We start from the raw sequence: 16,306 nt of genomic DNA, 5'->3' as shown, positions 1-16,306 counted from the left end.
AACAGGCTTCTCCTCCCCGTTAAATCTAAACGCGTCTCTCTGCTCTGCTCATCTTCACTGAGGAGGACCTTCATCATCCTCTCCTCCCTGAGCTGCACCGCCATCTAAAACCCTTTTCAAGTTTTTCTTTCTTTTTTTCTCCCTGGTTCTAAGTTGGGGATTTTTTTTTTTTTTTTACTGTCACACTTTATAAGATTAATGAGCTGAGTGCTGTAAACAGTGATTTGTGTTGTTGTCTGAGGAGCCATATTGTATACGTGCACGGTCAGCTCGTCCACCCATAGCCGTCATTGCATCACCCAGAGGACCGAGAAAAAAAAAGATGTCGGAGAGATGCTCTATTGTTTGTGTGTGTATGAAACACCGGGTCCGCGGGATGCGCCGAACCCGCCGCCCACGCGGCACACATGGCGACCGGGCCGCCTCACCGTCTCTCCGCCTCCCCGCACGTTACCCCCCGTTAAGGCGAAACAATAGCAGCCGTCCTGTGATGCGGCCCCGCGTTGCCACAGCATTTGGTGGAGAAAAAAATAATAATAATGCTGCTTCCCACTGCCATCGCCGCCAGGGCCCGGGACCCCCCCCCCCCCACCCCCAACCCGATTGGCTGTTTCGCGTCACATGACCAGGAATTGGCTGCAATTTCGCCCATAGTTCTTCAGTTTAGCCTACCCGTGGTCCCCATACGCTAGTAATATCACCAATATACACAATTATTATATAGACGCCGCATTTACGCCATTGCGGTCGGGAGCCTGTATGCTCGTGCGCGTTTTCTTTTTTTTTTCCTCCTCAAGAAGCCATATTGTTTTTGTGTGCGTGCGCGAGCGTGCGCGTCTATGTGTGTGTTTTTTTAATTTTTTTTTTATTTTGGGGAAGGGATTGTTTCGGGGGGTCTCGCCGTTCTGAGGTCGAAGCCGGTGTGAGGGAGCTATGAATTTTGAATTTGAGAGGGAGATCGGTTTTATCAACAGCCAGCCGTCCCTAGCAGAGTGCCTGACGTCCTTCCCAGCCGTCCTGGAGTCATTTCAAACTTCATCAATCAAGGAGTCGACAGTAATTCCGCCTCCCTTCGAGCACACCATCCCCAGCCTCAGCCCCTGCACAGCCAGCCAGCCGAGACCGGCTGCTAGGAGCCAGCAGAACCGGAGGACCTCCGTCGCCAATGGCCTCCAGACGCATCACCGAGGCGCCCAGCAGCCCTGCCCGGCCGGCCAGCCACCTGCCCCGGCCGTGGCTGCCCCGGCCGGCCCGCTGGCCCACGAGTTCCCCTGGATGAAGGAGAAGAAGTCCTCAAAGAAGTGCCCGAAGCCCGGAAGCGGCTTCAGCGGTGGCGGATCCATCATCCCCACCGCCTCATCCTCCCCGTCGCCGACCGCCTCCGGGTACACTTCGGCGGGCATCGAGTCACCCACAGGTCGGTATGCAGGGAAAGCTGGAGCCGCCAGTATGTGTGCGCGCCAGTGGTGTGAAGGGTGCGCAGCACAGTGCTTTCATTTTCGGTCTGCATCTTCATTTCACTCCAGTAACATCATTCATTACAGCATGGATTTGAGATGCATTGTCGTTTTCTCCTTCAGTGTGTGTGTGTGTGTGTGTGTGTGTGTGTGTGTGTGTGTGTGTTGTGCGGTGCTGTAATGCTGTGTCAACAGGGTAGCCATATCTAGACCACTGCATTATGCTGCAGTGCTTTGCACTCTCTCATCACGCATGTAAATGTGCACGTCCATCTCTGTCACACTGTTTCTGTTGAATTCAGCTTCACGCTGAGCGCGTGTGCCTCTCACACCAGCTTCCTGCTCACTCTGCACCACCGCTGTATGCACACATTTCCAAAATGCATATTGTCCACATAGTGTTAATAATCGTGCGTTAAGACGTACAGATGTGGATTACCCCCCCCCCCCCCCCCCCCCCCCCCTTGCAGAGGACTCAATGCTGCAGCTTGGTTCATTCTGTGCTTCCAGCCTGGTATTATATATTCATAACACAACTGAGATGGTAGCCATGTTGGATGGCGCTGGAGGAAATATAATGGCGAGGCAGACACACAATATGTTGGGGTGGGGGCTGAGGGTGGGCTATAGGCTACATCCTGGAGGCTGCACACAATCTGATTTCCATGGGGTTTAGTTCATTTCTGTCTTATAAAACAGACCCCCCCCCCCCCCCCGCCCCTTTTATTTCTCGCCCATCCAAACACAAAATCCCACCTCGTTAATTGTATTGCAGTTTTTTTTCCTTCTCTCTCTCTCTCTCTCTCTCTCTTTCTCTCTCCTCGTGTTCCGTTCTCGCCCAATTTCCTGCTTCTATTTTCTTTCTCCTGATCCCCCCCCCACCCAAAACATTCGTGATTTTTCTTTAGTTATGTTCCCGCCACTTCAGTTTCACGTGGACATCCTCACATTTCCTGTCTGTCCGGTGATTTATTTATTTCCCCCTCTCTATCTTTGCACCTCCCAGCTGCTTAACCGAGGAGAGAAAGCCCTCTTTGACGTTATGATCATCTGTCTTTAGCCCAGGTTTTTTTTCCTCTCTTGCTTTATTATTATTTTTACCAACCAACACATTGGTCAATTCTTACACTTATGGCTTTGGCTGCTACTGTAATTGGGAGGAGGATTCTTTTTTTTTTCATGGGAATTTCTTTCTGTGTTTTATTATTTTTTTATTACAGATAGAAGAGCCGAGGGGATTTCTGCTCGGTGCTGAAGAAGCTCATTTCTTGGCTGCGCGCAATAAAATACGCACAGCTTTTACAAGGCACTCAAGAAACGGACTGCAATTTCAACTTGAACGAAATATAACATTGAAATACAGAACAAATGAGAATAGCTTTAAAAAATCACACTCAATAAATCCTCCACGTAATCCATCTCTCCATTTTTTATTTGTCTTCTGTCTCCCTGCAGACCCGAGCCAGGCGGGTCTGGATAATGGAGGAGCCGGGTCCCGCCGGCTGCGAACCGCCTACACCAACACGCAGCTGCTGGAGCTGGAGAAGGAGTTCCACTTCAACAAATACTTGTGCCGACCCCGGAGGGTGGAGATCGCCGCACTCCTGGATCTGACCGAGCGGCAGGTCAAAGTCTGGTTCCAGAACCGGCGGATGAAACACAAGCGCCAGACGACTCACCACCGGGACGGCGGAGGCCACGAATCCAGCGAGTTCGAGCCGCTCGAGGGCGCCGACGCCTCGTCCCCGTACTCGAGCCAGCCGCTGGAAGCGTCCGGCACCGGGGAGGCGGCGTCGGACAGCGAGGCCGGGAGCTGCAATCCATCTTCGGCCGCCTACGCGAATGACAGCGGGGACAATGCACAGCCCACGCCGGAGGAAGGAGGCCGACTGAGCCGCCCCGAACGCCCACCGCTGCCGGGGGCATCTGGCTCCTCCGACGCGGCGGATATCCCGGGCTTGATGCAGCTCGGCGAGGCCGGGCTCACGGCAGCAGAGGTAGCGGCGTCCGAGCCGTCGTTCTCCGAGCAGCGGGACTCCTCCGTCTCCTCGGCGGAGTCCTGCGCTCCCGCTGCCGCCTCCTCCTCGACCGCGCTGCCCGATCTCACCTTCTTTGCCGGGGACACCTGCCTGTCGCCCAGCCTGCAGAGCTCCCTGGACAGCCCGGTGGATTTCTCCGAGGAGGACTTTGACCTGTTCACGAGCACGCTGTGCACCATAGACCTGCAGCACCTCAACTTCTGAGAAACACCAAACACACGCACACCAAGGAGCCGTCGGATGAACACTCGGGCGGAGACGGCGCTGAAAGCTTCTCGGCAACATTCCTGAAACATTTCTGAATGAAAATTATGTTCGTTTTTTAAATCTATTTTTTTCGTCTTCTTGCTGGTTTTATTTCATGGCTGTAACGCACCTAGTTTAAGATAGATGCAGTCAATTCTATCTTAATTTTTTTTTTTTTTAAACATCGAAGGGGATTTTTTTTCTTTCCCACGATCAAAACTTTGTGGATTTCTTTCTCTCTCCCCTTGTTCAGGTATTTATTGCCTTTCTTTTTGTCAATAACCCTTATCGGTATGCGTGGATTTGTTTCATCTAGTTCATTCTGATGCCGCTTCATGGATCCTTAATAACTTCTCAGGAACTGTTCACGGAGTCTCTGCAGATATGGACTGCTTTTTAGAAGAAAAACCCAACTGAAGAATTAATTCGTTCTTTCTCTGAACGAGAGAGAGAAGTCCTGCTGATGACCCGAGTTTTAGACTCTAGTTTATTTATTGAGATTCTTTAATAGTGAAAATCCAAATTATTTATTGTATATATATTTTCATAGTGGAATAATAATAATAATAATAAAAACACACAAACATTTAAGATGTGGCGTATGTCGTTTTGTTTAATGAATTCAAGGGGTGCTGAAGAGACTATATATTATAATGTGGATACATGCAGCGTTTATATTTTTAATAATTCACTACAATTTTTTAAACCCTAAATATAATACAAAGTGAGCATTTAGCAGCATATTATTAGACCATTTATTGTTTTCTTCATTATTATTTTTGCTGCTGCTAATAATAATACCAGTGTAATATTTTTACATCTGTTTTTTATATTGTATAAATAGTTTCCATGCTATATTCATACATTTATACAATTTATTTATAAGCCTATAACTCCCTTTCTTATAAAAACAAATGTTAACAAGTGTTTATTAAGGTTCAGATTGCAATTTCACAGAACGGTGTGTAATTTGATTATATTATAATCTTCTATATATAAGCATTGAAATAATTTTAACTCGGGATTTGCACTGAATGCAGATTCTTTTGACGTGTTAATGCATTCCTCAGTGTAGTTTTCCCACATAATCTACAACATAAATATATAGCCTGCAATATAGTCTGGTATATAGCCCGGCATGGCCCAGTATGGTCCAGGTGTTTACACAGAGATAAACCAGTATAATGTACTTTAGTATTTTTCCAGAGCAGATAAAAACAGCAGAAACAGTCCAAGGCCATTGTTTTCCTCCATTGCATTAGCCTAACTTAGCAGAGAATGAGCTAATGGTTAGCATAGCACACATGCAGCTTCCACCATGTGAGAATTGCAGAGAAACTACAATGTTGCCTTCCACGTGCAGTGCGTGGGCCCCCAGAGCTGACCCCAGAGTGCTGTGCTGTGTGTCGGAGAGGAATACGAGAGCGGACTGGAGCTTGGTATTGCACATTCTCTCCCACCATTAAGCAGGCAGGGTGAACATGGAGCAACCTATGAGTTAGCATGGCTGCCATTAGTGTGTGTGTGTGTGTGTGTGTGTGTGGTGAAGCTAACTAGCTGCTCCTCCTCCACAGAGTCAAAATGGCGCTGAAGACAAAGCAGGATGTGAACAATGAGCAGTGGCAGCCATTACAGGATGACTGCTCAGTGTGACAGGCATGGTGTGTGTGCATTTGTGTGTGTGTGTGTGCGTGTGTTTGTGTGTGTGTGTGTGTGTGTGTGTGTGTGTGTGTGTGTGTGTGTGTGTGTGTGTGCGTGTGTTTGTTTGTAATAGGCAGTCAAAAAGACAGAAATATGCCTTTTCTTTTACAGGGGACAGATTCATAGGTTTATGGCTGCTTGTTCAATCATAATATTTACAGTACATATACATACAATAATAATAATAATAATAACAATAGCAATATAAATAGCAATAATAATAATAATAATTTCAGAAAATAAAGAATTAAAATAGAATATATAATCATCAATAACAGATTTTTGCAATTTGCAAGCATACTAAAATAAGGAACATACTTGGTTGATGTTGGTAACAGTTAACAACAAAGGTTAGTGCATGAATATTTCAGTTATTATATTGCAGTTTCACTCTCAATATGATGGCCTATTACGCATGTCTGTTTTGATTTGGCCTGAGATGTCCAGTCGCTCCATCTTCACCAGTAAAAAAAATTTGTACAGAAATATTTTAATTTGTATATACCATCTTTTCCCGCTCTCTTTACCACACATACGTGGTGGATTCATCATGGCAGGACATAAAAAAGACGAATAAAAAACACGTGTTGAAGCTAAATGTGGAATTGATAAGCAGCAAACAACACTGAGCACTGAGGAGTGAGCCAAACAGCTGGAAGAGGCTGAGCTCCCATTGGTGCTCTGATCTCCTCTTCAACCACAAACAGGCCATTCCTGTGGCAAAGCATGAGCATCATTCAGGGAGCTGCTGCCGTTCACTGTAGTCTGACTGATGATTACACACCAGTGTTTGATCAGTGAAGTGAAGGCCGCCTCACTCTCCGCCGAGTCAACGCCGCTCCCTTTGTTCATAACACAACCTACAAAACCTCTCGGTGGGCCATGCAAGTGAGCACAAGCTTTAAAGTGAGTTCCCATGGGGGCCAAGATACACTAATAATAATAATAATAATAATAATAATAATAATAATAATAATAAATACATAATAATAATTTAAAAAATGATTTGCATGAATAAATACAAAATGTATGAATATTCAAAAAATAAAATAGCGATTGCTGTATAAGAAACAATACAAAAAACGTATTCAAAATAAATGATAATAAAAAGTACATTTTAAAAACATGTTTTCCAGGAAAAGCATATAGAATAAAGTGTGTCTTAAGAAGAGATTCCAAAAAAAGATCTGGTTCACTTTATTTTCTTAAGAGGATCTGCTTTTTTGGGTCCTGCAGAAAAAAGTCTTGATGACCTTTATTCTAGTTCTTCAGACCTCGAAAAGTAAATTTATTCGGGGTCCAGTCCCTGGCATGCATGCTTTAAAATGTTTGGTATAGAATGTTAACTAAAACCAGCATGTTTTCCCTGACTGAGTCCAGCCGGCGGTGGGGTTTTTGAAGTTTGGGTTAGCTTAGGCAGCTAGACAGTGAGACAGAGTGTGACTAATACACATATCACACGTTGCAGATTCCTGAAAGATTGAATCTGTGATACCTTGGTTTAGCGGAAAATGAAGAGGATCCGTGCTGTAGTGTCATGCTCTACTGTAATTTACAGATCCGCTAGAGGCCAATTCACAGGATACTAAGAGAATCACAGAATGTGTGCATCACAATTCAAATCAATATTTTGTCCATGTGGAAGGTGAATCAGTGGCAACACGGAGGCAGCAAACAGCAGTGGCCCCGGGAAAGAACCATGGGGAACTCCACTGATCCGAGGCACCCTCTGATGAACTGGAATACCCCAAAAAGGGGGAGAGAAAGTGCTAATTTAAACATACACATGGAATACTGAGCTCAGGATTCAGTATTCTCAGTATGACATCTTGAACTGAAGAAGACTCAAAATGTGGTCCTTCATATTCGTGGTTCCGAAAGTGTTTGAGACACATCAACATTTGCAAAAACACTCTTTATGCTAAGGTAAAATAATCAGCTAGGGAGAGAGGATGCACTGTTAATGTACAAATGGCACGTGAGTATTGTCTTAAGAGAGAAGTGAAGCAAATCAAAACTATCATTCAAATTAAAGATTAAAACAGGCAAATAAAGATCCAAACAACTGCATTGACTCAACACAAAGCTCTTATAAAAGATGGCGGGTAACAGACTGAAGGGTGGGACGCACGGCTCACACTGGAACACAGCCTCTCTCTCCTGTAACCATCCATCTAAGTGTATCTTGTAGACAAAGAGATTACAGCATTGTACATCTCTGTGCTGGGAGACATATCTCACCCTCTGAGTGCCTGTGTATGTGTGTGTGTGTCCCAGTAATCTCTCTCTCTCCTGGCTGTCACTGCCTGTCGGCCTGCTGCCATGCTGTAATATGCGGACTGCTCCTTTATCTCTTGCATCACCGTCACCATCACTGTTATGATTTCTGCCTCCTCTCCCTCTCTCTGTGTGTATGATATTGCATAACTCAAGCGCTAAAGAACATGCACTCAGCAGCGCTGGTGAAATATGTGAGCGTGGATTTTCTTGTTATCATCCGGGGGCGTGAAGAGGAAACTTTACAGTGCACTAACTTTACACACAGACATTTTTGTGGTTGATGACACACGAAGCAGACTCACAAGTGGTGGGATGACCAAGATTAGAAGGAAGAACTGTGACTTCACGGTCTGTCCTGCCTCAGCCTCGTACCTTTAAAATAGTAAGAAGACATAACAAGAACTTATTTTTTGCATTTGCCAATTGTGAAAAATGTACCTCTAAAATCCATTTCGTGACAGCTTTCTAACATTTACGGCTGCAAAATTGATACATTATTCAACAGAAAACCTTTTTTTATTAACTTACTTCACATTCATTATTGAATTCTTGTTATACAGTGGGAAATCCATCAGTAATTGTGAATGGATTCCCAACATTTATACCTGCATTATTACATAATAGACGGATTGTTTTTCATAACAGTGACGGTTGGGATAGGTTGTCGGGCAGCATAGTATGTTCTTTTTTAGGTCTACTGTTTCACAGGGGACACAAACAGCGGCCTCCTGAGTGAAAGTCCTCATTCAACATCCAATAGGAGGTTTGACATTCTTTGCCTGACCGTCTAATACTGTCTTTATGTGCGTGAACGGTTTACACTGCACGGACATCTCAATCAGTTTAACAGTGTGTCCTCGGAGCAGCTACAACATGAGACATGAGATGATATCCCAGTTTATATTGACCTCATGTAGCCCATAGAGCTCAACAGTGAGCTTCCATAAGCGAAAATACCATTTGCATTCTGAGGATTTTGATTATAAATTCTTAACAATTCATCTGTAATTATTTAAAGATTACCTGACCTTTGACCTTGTAAAAATCACAATCTAGGATTCCCTGTAGATCTCTCCAAATAACAACAATCTACAAGTGTAACTTGAACGGTCCGCCTCGTACTGTACGTTCCAAAGAGTCTCAGAGAGACGTCACAAATTACGTTACCACTATACAATAAGGCAGCTTTCATAAGAGGCCGATAAGTAATACGCTTTAATTAGAATCTTCTTTGCATTTCCCAAATGGGAAATATCTAGCTCTAAAGTCCAACAACTTTGTAAAACAGATGCTTGCAAAATGTATACAATTATTTAAAAGTAAAGCATTGTATTGACTCCCTAACATTTATAATTAAATACTTGCTATACAGGAAATCCATGACATTCATACCTGCACTGTTACATTATAGACTGATTGTTTTTCACAACCTGGCAACCCAAAAGTGGTCATTTTGTAACGGTTAATAATCCAGCCCAGTATTAGGTTGTGAAATTAGGCGAAATGCAATCTATTGGTTTTGTGTAGATAGACGCGAATTGTGTGCTTTGTGTGCGCAAAAACAATGCCGATGGAAAGATAATATCCCCCAAAAAAGAGTTATTCTGAGCAACACAAATAATACAGTACATACATACAATACTTCTATAACTTGTATTAGTTGTTTTGGGACCTGAACAATTTGTCACGGCTGCCTAAATGGACCTTCTCGTTAAATCTGAGCCAAAATGACCCCCTGGTGTGAGAGGGATCAGGTTGAAAGAGAGCATATTGAAGGTCAGGCCAGGGTCATGGCTGAAATAACAGTCAACCACGTTTCACGCTTGTACATGCTGTGTGCATGTCTGTCACATACATATGCACACAGAGGTTACATTGAGGTACTTCTCAGATTATTCTATGTGTGTGTGTATGTGTGTGTGTGTGTGTGTGTGTGTGTGTGTGTGTGTATGTGTGTGTGTGTGTGAACAGGGTGTTTCATAGCATCCACAAAGCTAAGTTAGCATCCAATCTGTGAGGGGAGTTCACAGTCAGATGATCAATGCTTCCGCCTCTGAGGGCCCCCATCAATTTACAGCTTAGGTGTGTGAGAAAGAGATGAGGCTGCATGGCTGTCTGCATGCAAACACACACACAACTGTGTATTGAGTTGTCAGGTAGGCGCCTCGGAGGATACACACTAAACACAAATCACTGAGTATGTATGTGTGTTGGCGCATTCCCCTTGCAGTCTCTATAATAGGTCAATAAAGAGCCATTCCACAGGATTTACTGGTATTTACCAAGGGACCAACACAGACAATTGTCGGTCAATTCAACTGCACCAATTAACAGCCAGTAAATAGACTGCTGAATGGTTGGCTCAGATCACTACAGAAGCCATGTTATTTAAGCTAACCGCTGACATCACTGTCAAAACTGTGCGTGTGACTTCACGTTTACTCCCCTCAGGTTTTTTCCACTGTGTTTTTGTCCAACAACTTTAACCCTTTCACTGTGTTTTTAGTTCATGAAGGTTAATTGTTCATTTATTCAGTGTTCAGCTCCAACCTCTCTAGATGTGTCCCTTCTAGTTGCAAGAATGCAAGATGTCGATAGAAGAAATGCGAACTCGAAGCTTCAAAACAGCAGTCCATAAACCAATGGGTACGTCCACTTCTTATACAGTTTGGGGTCCAAACCAAATAAACTGAGCTACAGGTATGACCGAGACCCCTGAGACACTCGGGGAAAGGTCGTAATTACATTTAACATAAAGGCAAACATTAATTAAAGGTCTGTGACCCCAACATGGGGTTGATTGGCAAATGGGTGAATGATGCCATGTGTTAAAGTGCTTTGAGTGGTCGGAGAGCTAGAAAAGATAAATACAAGTACAGGTCCATTCATCATTTACCATTACTGTTTTCCTCATTACATAAGGGTCACACTACATTGTGATTGGCGCAGGCATTGTAAATCATGTCCGCTGCACGTTGCCAGCGTGTACTTCTGAGAAAGTAAAGAAGAATGTGAGTATATAACTTTTTATCTTGACAGAATTTCTGCCACACTAGCATAGTCACGCTATCTGCCCTTTCATGTAAGTTTCATAGTACTAGTCCTTAAAAGGTCGACATGCGAGGAATGGGTGGAAAAAGGTTATTCGTCTTTTGCTTAACGTGAATTCAGTTTCAATTCAATTCAGTTTATTTTGTATAGCCCAATATCACAAATTACAAATTTGCCTCAGAGGGCTTTACAATCTGTACACATACGACATCCCTGTCCCAGGACCTCACATCGGATCAGGAAAAACTCCCCAAAAAAGTGTGTATTGGTGTTCCATGCATGTAAATGCAGGTTTTCCGGTTGTGAGAACAAACAGTGTGTGTGAAGGTTTAAAGAGCAGAAACACATTGGAACCATCAACAGAACCTGTTATTAATACACACAAAGTGTTTCCAAAAGGTCAAAGGTAGACGAGAAGCATCAAGCAGCTTCAAACCATCTGGAAGCCTTGACGGCTCCGACCAACCAAAGTAGCTGTTTGTCTTTTGGCTTCTGCAGCCGCAGCGACCGCTGACGTGTTTGCGGACAAAACAGGACTCCTTATTGATGAAGGAATGTCATATGAATAACTGGAATGTTTTCAGTGGTGCTTTGACTTACTGAAGAGTTTAGTATTCAAAAAGACAAAAAATAGTGCGGTTCAGCAACAAAACGGGACTCATTAAGGGTCCAGAAGTCGGTGGAGTGTTCAGTGTTTCTCCAAATATTGGATTGATTAAACCTCACCACTTCAAGGGCTGTAACTGATCATTGTATTCATTATTGTTTAATTTCAATCAATTATTAATTTGCTCTTTAAAATGTCAGTTAAAGAAAATGTCCATCATGAATCCGACTAGCCCATTTTCATGTATACATTTTGTCCAAAACCTCAAGCAAGTATTTTCGAGAAGTTATAATGAACTTTGGAATTCTCTGTCAGTTGTTTGATTGATTGGTTGACTGAGTGTTTCACCTGCAGCCAGTCAGAGCCACATTGAGATGAAAGGATAATAACAGCTAATTGCTGATACTGTCAGTACTACCAACAGTAGTTGGACAGTAATGTACACAGTACTCGTTTTTTTTGTTAAGTACATAAGTATATACATAGTCACCATGACAATGAGGTCATCCAATGGTTTGTGGAAGCCTCAAGTTTGCCATAAAGCCAGGTGAAGCATACCCTGGTCTATTTTACTCTAAATGGACCATAATTGACTAAAAGAAAATCAAGATGTATTGAAGAAGACTTGAAACTAGAGATTGGGACCATAAACGCATGTTTACAATGTTTACTGAGGGAATAAATCAAGAGAGTCATTTTCTATAGACTTCTATACAACCAGAGGAGTCGGCCCCTGGTGGTCAGTAGAGAGAATGCAGCTTTAAGGCACTTCCGCATTGGTTTCACTTCCCAAGCTAGTGTGTCCGAAGCTCCAGTCATTCATACTCACCGCTGGATGTCAGCTCTAACAAAAACCCATGTGTTGTATAATGTTGTATAATTTTAGAAATTATACTTGTATTATAAAGATTTTAGAGAGTGATGCTCATGATGAATTTTAGGAATGCATTTCCTTGACAAAAAAAAGCTGATCTGTAACTAAATCCTTTCAGTTAATTCGGAACAAGGTGTGAACACAAGGTCACTTTGGATTGAATAAAACTAGTTGATGATATTCCACTGAAGGGCAGCAGGTACATAAGGGAGTTCCTCTAAAATGTGTCTTATTGTCATGAAATTTCATTAAAAGGCCAAAATTTACCTTTCTGACTTATCTACCCTATACTGCCGGTTCTCCGCTCAAAGCCACTTGGTTCCTACTGAAGACAAGATGAATCAATCAGGTTTTGGATTTGGACAATGGAGCTCAGAGGAAGAAGAGAAGAAGAGATCACACACAACATAGTTGTTAGTGATATACGTTCACTGTTGGGTTTGGTCTTTTTATGGGTTATTCATGGGTTCATTTGTTAATCATGAGAACAAAATACCTTTATTAATATGCTTTTACAGTCTGGATCCTCTGGTAAATGGACGTGGTAGTTGGATAGCGCGTTTCTGGTCTCTCGACTACTCCAAGCGCTAAATAACTTTTCACTCAGTTCCATGCACGGACATGAAGAGCTATTGGCTGGAGGCCGGTGCTCTCCTTCCCCTTCTCCTCAGCTGTAGCCGAGGTGTAAATGTGTTGTGTGGATAAGAGCGGTGCGAGCTGACAGCGTCTTATCTGACGGCAGATAGCGGCGAGCCCGCAGGGAAATCCCCTGGAGCTCACCTTTCTCTGCACTGCTCTCCACCGTTCACTCATATCATCATTCCTTGGACACAGGAATATTACATAGCTGCTATGACCTCCAACTTTTGACCTGTATTAGAAGATTTGTGTTTATTTAGAGAGTAATAATTCTTCTTCCGAGCAGTGATGATGCCGATGCTTAATAGTTTTCAGCTGCAGTTCTGCTAATGGCCACTAGAGGCTCCCTTCAAGGAAATTCAGAATTAAGCGCAGCTGCTTTGTGGGTTTTATTAAATGTTTGTTTATCTGTTGTGTATCTGAATAAAATAAGCTTAGCATGGACCCAAGCAAACTCAACGGAAATGTCTAACGAAGAGATGACGGGTTTTGGGAACTTCCGTCGGTGAGGGCCGACGCCTAAACCATCTGACAAATTCAAGGAACGGCAAGGGACTCCGTAGTTTAAGACCAAATTAAAAACTACGTGACCGTGGTGTAATCCTCCGTCATGTCCTGCATCCAGCACACTTAACCAAGGTGCCAACCATCACCGAAAAACCAACCAGTATTTCCGGTATGGAGGACAACGCGTCTCCTGCTGGGCTACATGTGTTGATCGGAAAGTCGAGACAATGTCCAGACCAGGTGACACTCTTAAACCTGCTTTCTTACTTATGGCCACCAGGGGGCGACTCCTCTGGTTATATAGACGTCTATATAAAATGATTCTACTTCTCTCTTGACTTATTCCCTCAGTAAACATTGTAAACATGAGTTTATGGTCTCAATCTTTAGTTTCAAGTCTTCTTCAATACAGCATGATGTTCATTTAGTAAATTATGAAGTAGTAGATTACTGAAGTATGCAAAGATACGGGACGTTTCAAGGCTCTATGTAGCGGCTTTCACATCTCACAAAACAATCAAAGTACATTTCCAAACCAACTTTAATTGGATAAAGTGATCACATATTGGGAATCTAAAAACATATTAAAAGTTGTCAAATTGTAAATAAAGTGATAACGTGAAGCTTTTATCAACTGTACTCAAAACTTTCATTCTGAAGTAAAACCATGAACTCTTAATAGTGAAACTATTGCTACCGCACCAGAAAGAATTCCTGAATTCAAATTCTTCTTTAGGTGAAGAGTGAAAACGAGGCATCATAAGCTAAATACACTTAAAACTGACTTAACGTCTGTTCAATGCGGAGCTTTCAATTCTAATACGAGGGTGGATTGTTTAGTGAAGAATAATATATCATATCTGAATTGTTATATATTTTGTGAGTAACATAGCCAGTAACATTATGTCGTACTATAATGTTTTCCTCTGAAGTAAGAGTACACAGTAAGTAGTTTAAAGCTGAGTTGCATAATTTGAACTTAGTTATCTCGGGATACAATGAGTATCATGATTCAATATTTTTCACATTCAAACAAATGTACAGCTGTTTGGGGCCCTTTTATTTGGGTGGCCCAGGTTGCCTAACTTTTGTCAAACAAAGTGTACTTCACTCCGTTTCTGACCGTGAGGGGCCGCATCTTAGGTGTGCGAGGGAACTATGTCATGCAGGTGTTTCGCTGAGGACCCAAAGAGGAGTAGTGTTGGGTGTGAAGATGTTTGTATGAGCGCTTTGCGAGCAGCAAACAGCCTGTTCTGAACAGACCAGTTTTTAATGGGCTATGCTCTAAGGATGAGAAGACGCTTTAGAAAGCCGTCCTGTCAATGCTGCGCTGGTGGAGGCATGTTATTTCAGGTACCAGTGAAACAATGCAATCTGATCCAGGACGTAGGAATAACTGATTACTAAATATAAAGGCTTATCAAAAATAAAGGTTTCTCTCTGTTGTGCTGATACTTTCCCTCTCTCTTTCCCCACCAGTTGACATGTGTGCGTGTGTGTGTGTGTATTATTAATAACGCTTAATAAATGCTCTTATGTGTCTGCATCAGTGGTTCAGGTTTCACAGCTAATGCAACAACGTCAGCAGTCTGGAAACACAATTTCTTCCACTCAGTCATGTCTCCCTTTCACTCTCCCTCCTATATCGTCTTTCATGATTTTCCGAAAGCCCCCAGACACACACATCTTGAGTCTTTTACAGGAATACTGGAGTGCAACTTCCTGGTTCCGGAGTTATTTCACCTGTCTGATGGGACCGTTAGAGGAGACAGAAGGACAGGAATCTTATTTGTCCTGTGAAACGATGCATAACTTTATGGTCACATTCCCTGCTCCAGGACTGTGAGACATCCTGGACAGACGTCCCAAATATGCAGACCAAAAGTCCAAAACACTAACCGATAGTTTGAGGCGTAGGTCTGATTTGACATTCCACTCCTGACCTGACACAAGACAGAAACCAGGCCGAGCCATCTGGGAGGTCACAGGAAGAAGGTCAGCCTGTCAAGAAGGAGTCTAGAAAACAAATCCATAAAAACAGAAACCCTTCACCAGAAGACTCGCGGCTTGGATATGAAGTTGGAAGCTGACACATCAAGCCTGTAACATTTCTGAGTTGTCTGTCTTCTCTTTGTAGCGACGAACAGTTCATGGGCTGAACAACAATAGAGAGCTGAAGTCCCGCCCCTTCCAGGGTTTTGTTTCAGCAGAAATGTGTACGGTAATCAATGGCTAGGAACTAAATTGTTTTGATATGATTTTGAATTGTGCAATGACTGACACATATAATGTGAGTCGATTTTAAAAGGATTCTGCACGTCAAGAGGCATCAGAAAATGTCAAGGCTGTGAAAATACGTAATTAGCAACGACTACACACCGACAAGTCTCTTGTTGAAGCTACGATGCCTCTGTGTTCTGTACCGGGAAGTTCTCACACCAACATCTTAAGATCTCATTACATTTGTGCATTATAGCTAAGTTGGCTAGCTCGCTAGCAAGCCAAGCTAACGGTTGTGTTGGTTGTACGTCAGTACTGAAACTCTCCCACATTATATAATACATTTTATATAGCACCTTTAAAAACAGGGTTTACAAAGTGCTCTACATAGAAGCAAGGTAAAAACATAACATCAATACAAGTAAACATTTCAGAAAATACATGAGGCAAAGTAGACAATGCCATATAGCCAATGAACACAATAGAGGAATAGAAAATTACAAATACAAAATAAAGCAGAACAGACAAACTAAAATAGGGGAACCAAAGAACTGCATAAAAGGACGACATCTTGGAGTGTACCAGTGCGGTCAGCAGGAAGAGGGTACTAATTTCGTTGCCACCATCTCGCTCTTGGGGACTGTTGTTGTGATGACGAGCTGCAGCGATGCACTCGGCCGACCAG

General features: G+C 43.0%; 1 protein-coding gene across 1 annotated transcript; it reads left to right on the top strand.

Moving 5' to 3' along the window:
• The first annotated feature begins 933 nt into the window (after positions 1–933).
• On the top strand, positions 934–3,730 carry hoxb2a (homeobox B2a). The gene is made up of 2 exons (XM_034539230.1): positions 934–1,417; positions 2,913–3,730. Exons 1-2 carry the CDS (start codon positions 934–936, stop codon positions 3,698–3,700), a joined length of 1,272 nt encoding a protein of 423 aa, XP_034395121.1. The 3' UTR covers positions 3,701–3,730.
• The last annotated feature ends 12,576 nt before the right edge of the window (positions 3,731–16,306 follow it).

Source organism: Cyclopterus lumpus, chromosome 8, assembly GCF_009769545.1.
Source record: "Cyclopterus lumpus isolate fCycLum1 chromosome 8, fCycLum1.pri, whole genome shotgun sequence".
In the NCBI taxonomy this organism is placed as follows: domain Eukaryota; kingdom Metazoa; phylum Chordata; class Actinopteri; order Perciformes; family Cyclopteridae; genus Cyclopterus; species Cyclopterus lumpus.
The sequence above is the reverse complement of the archived record's forward strand: the minus strand, read 5'-3'. Positions and strand labels throughout refer to the sequence as shown.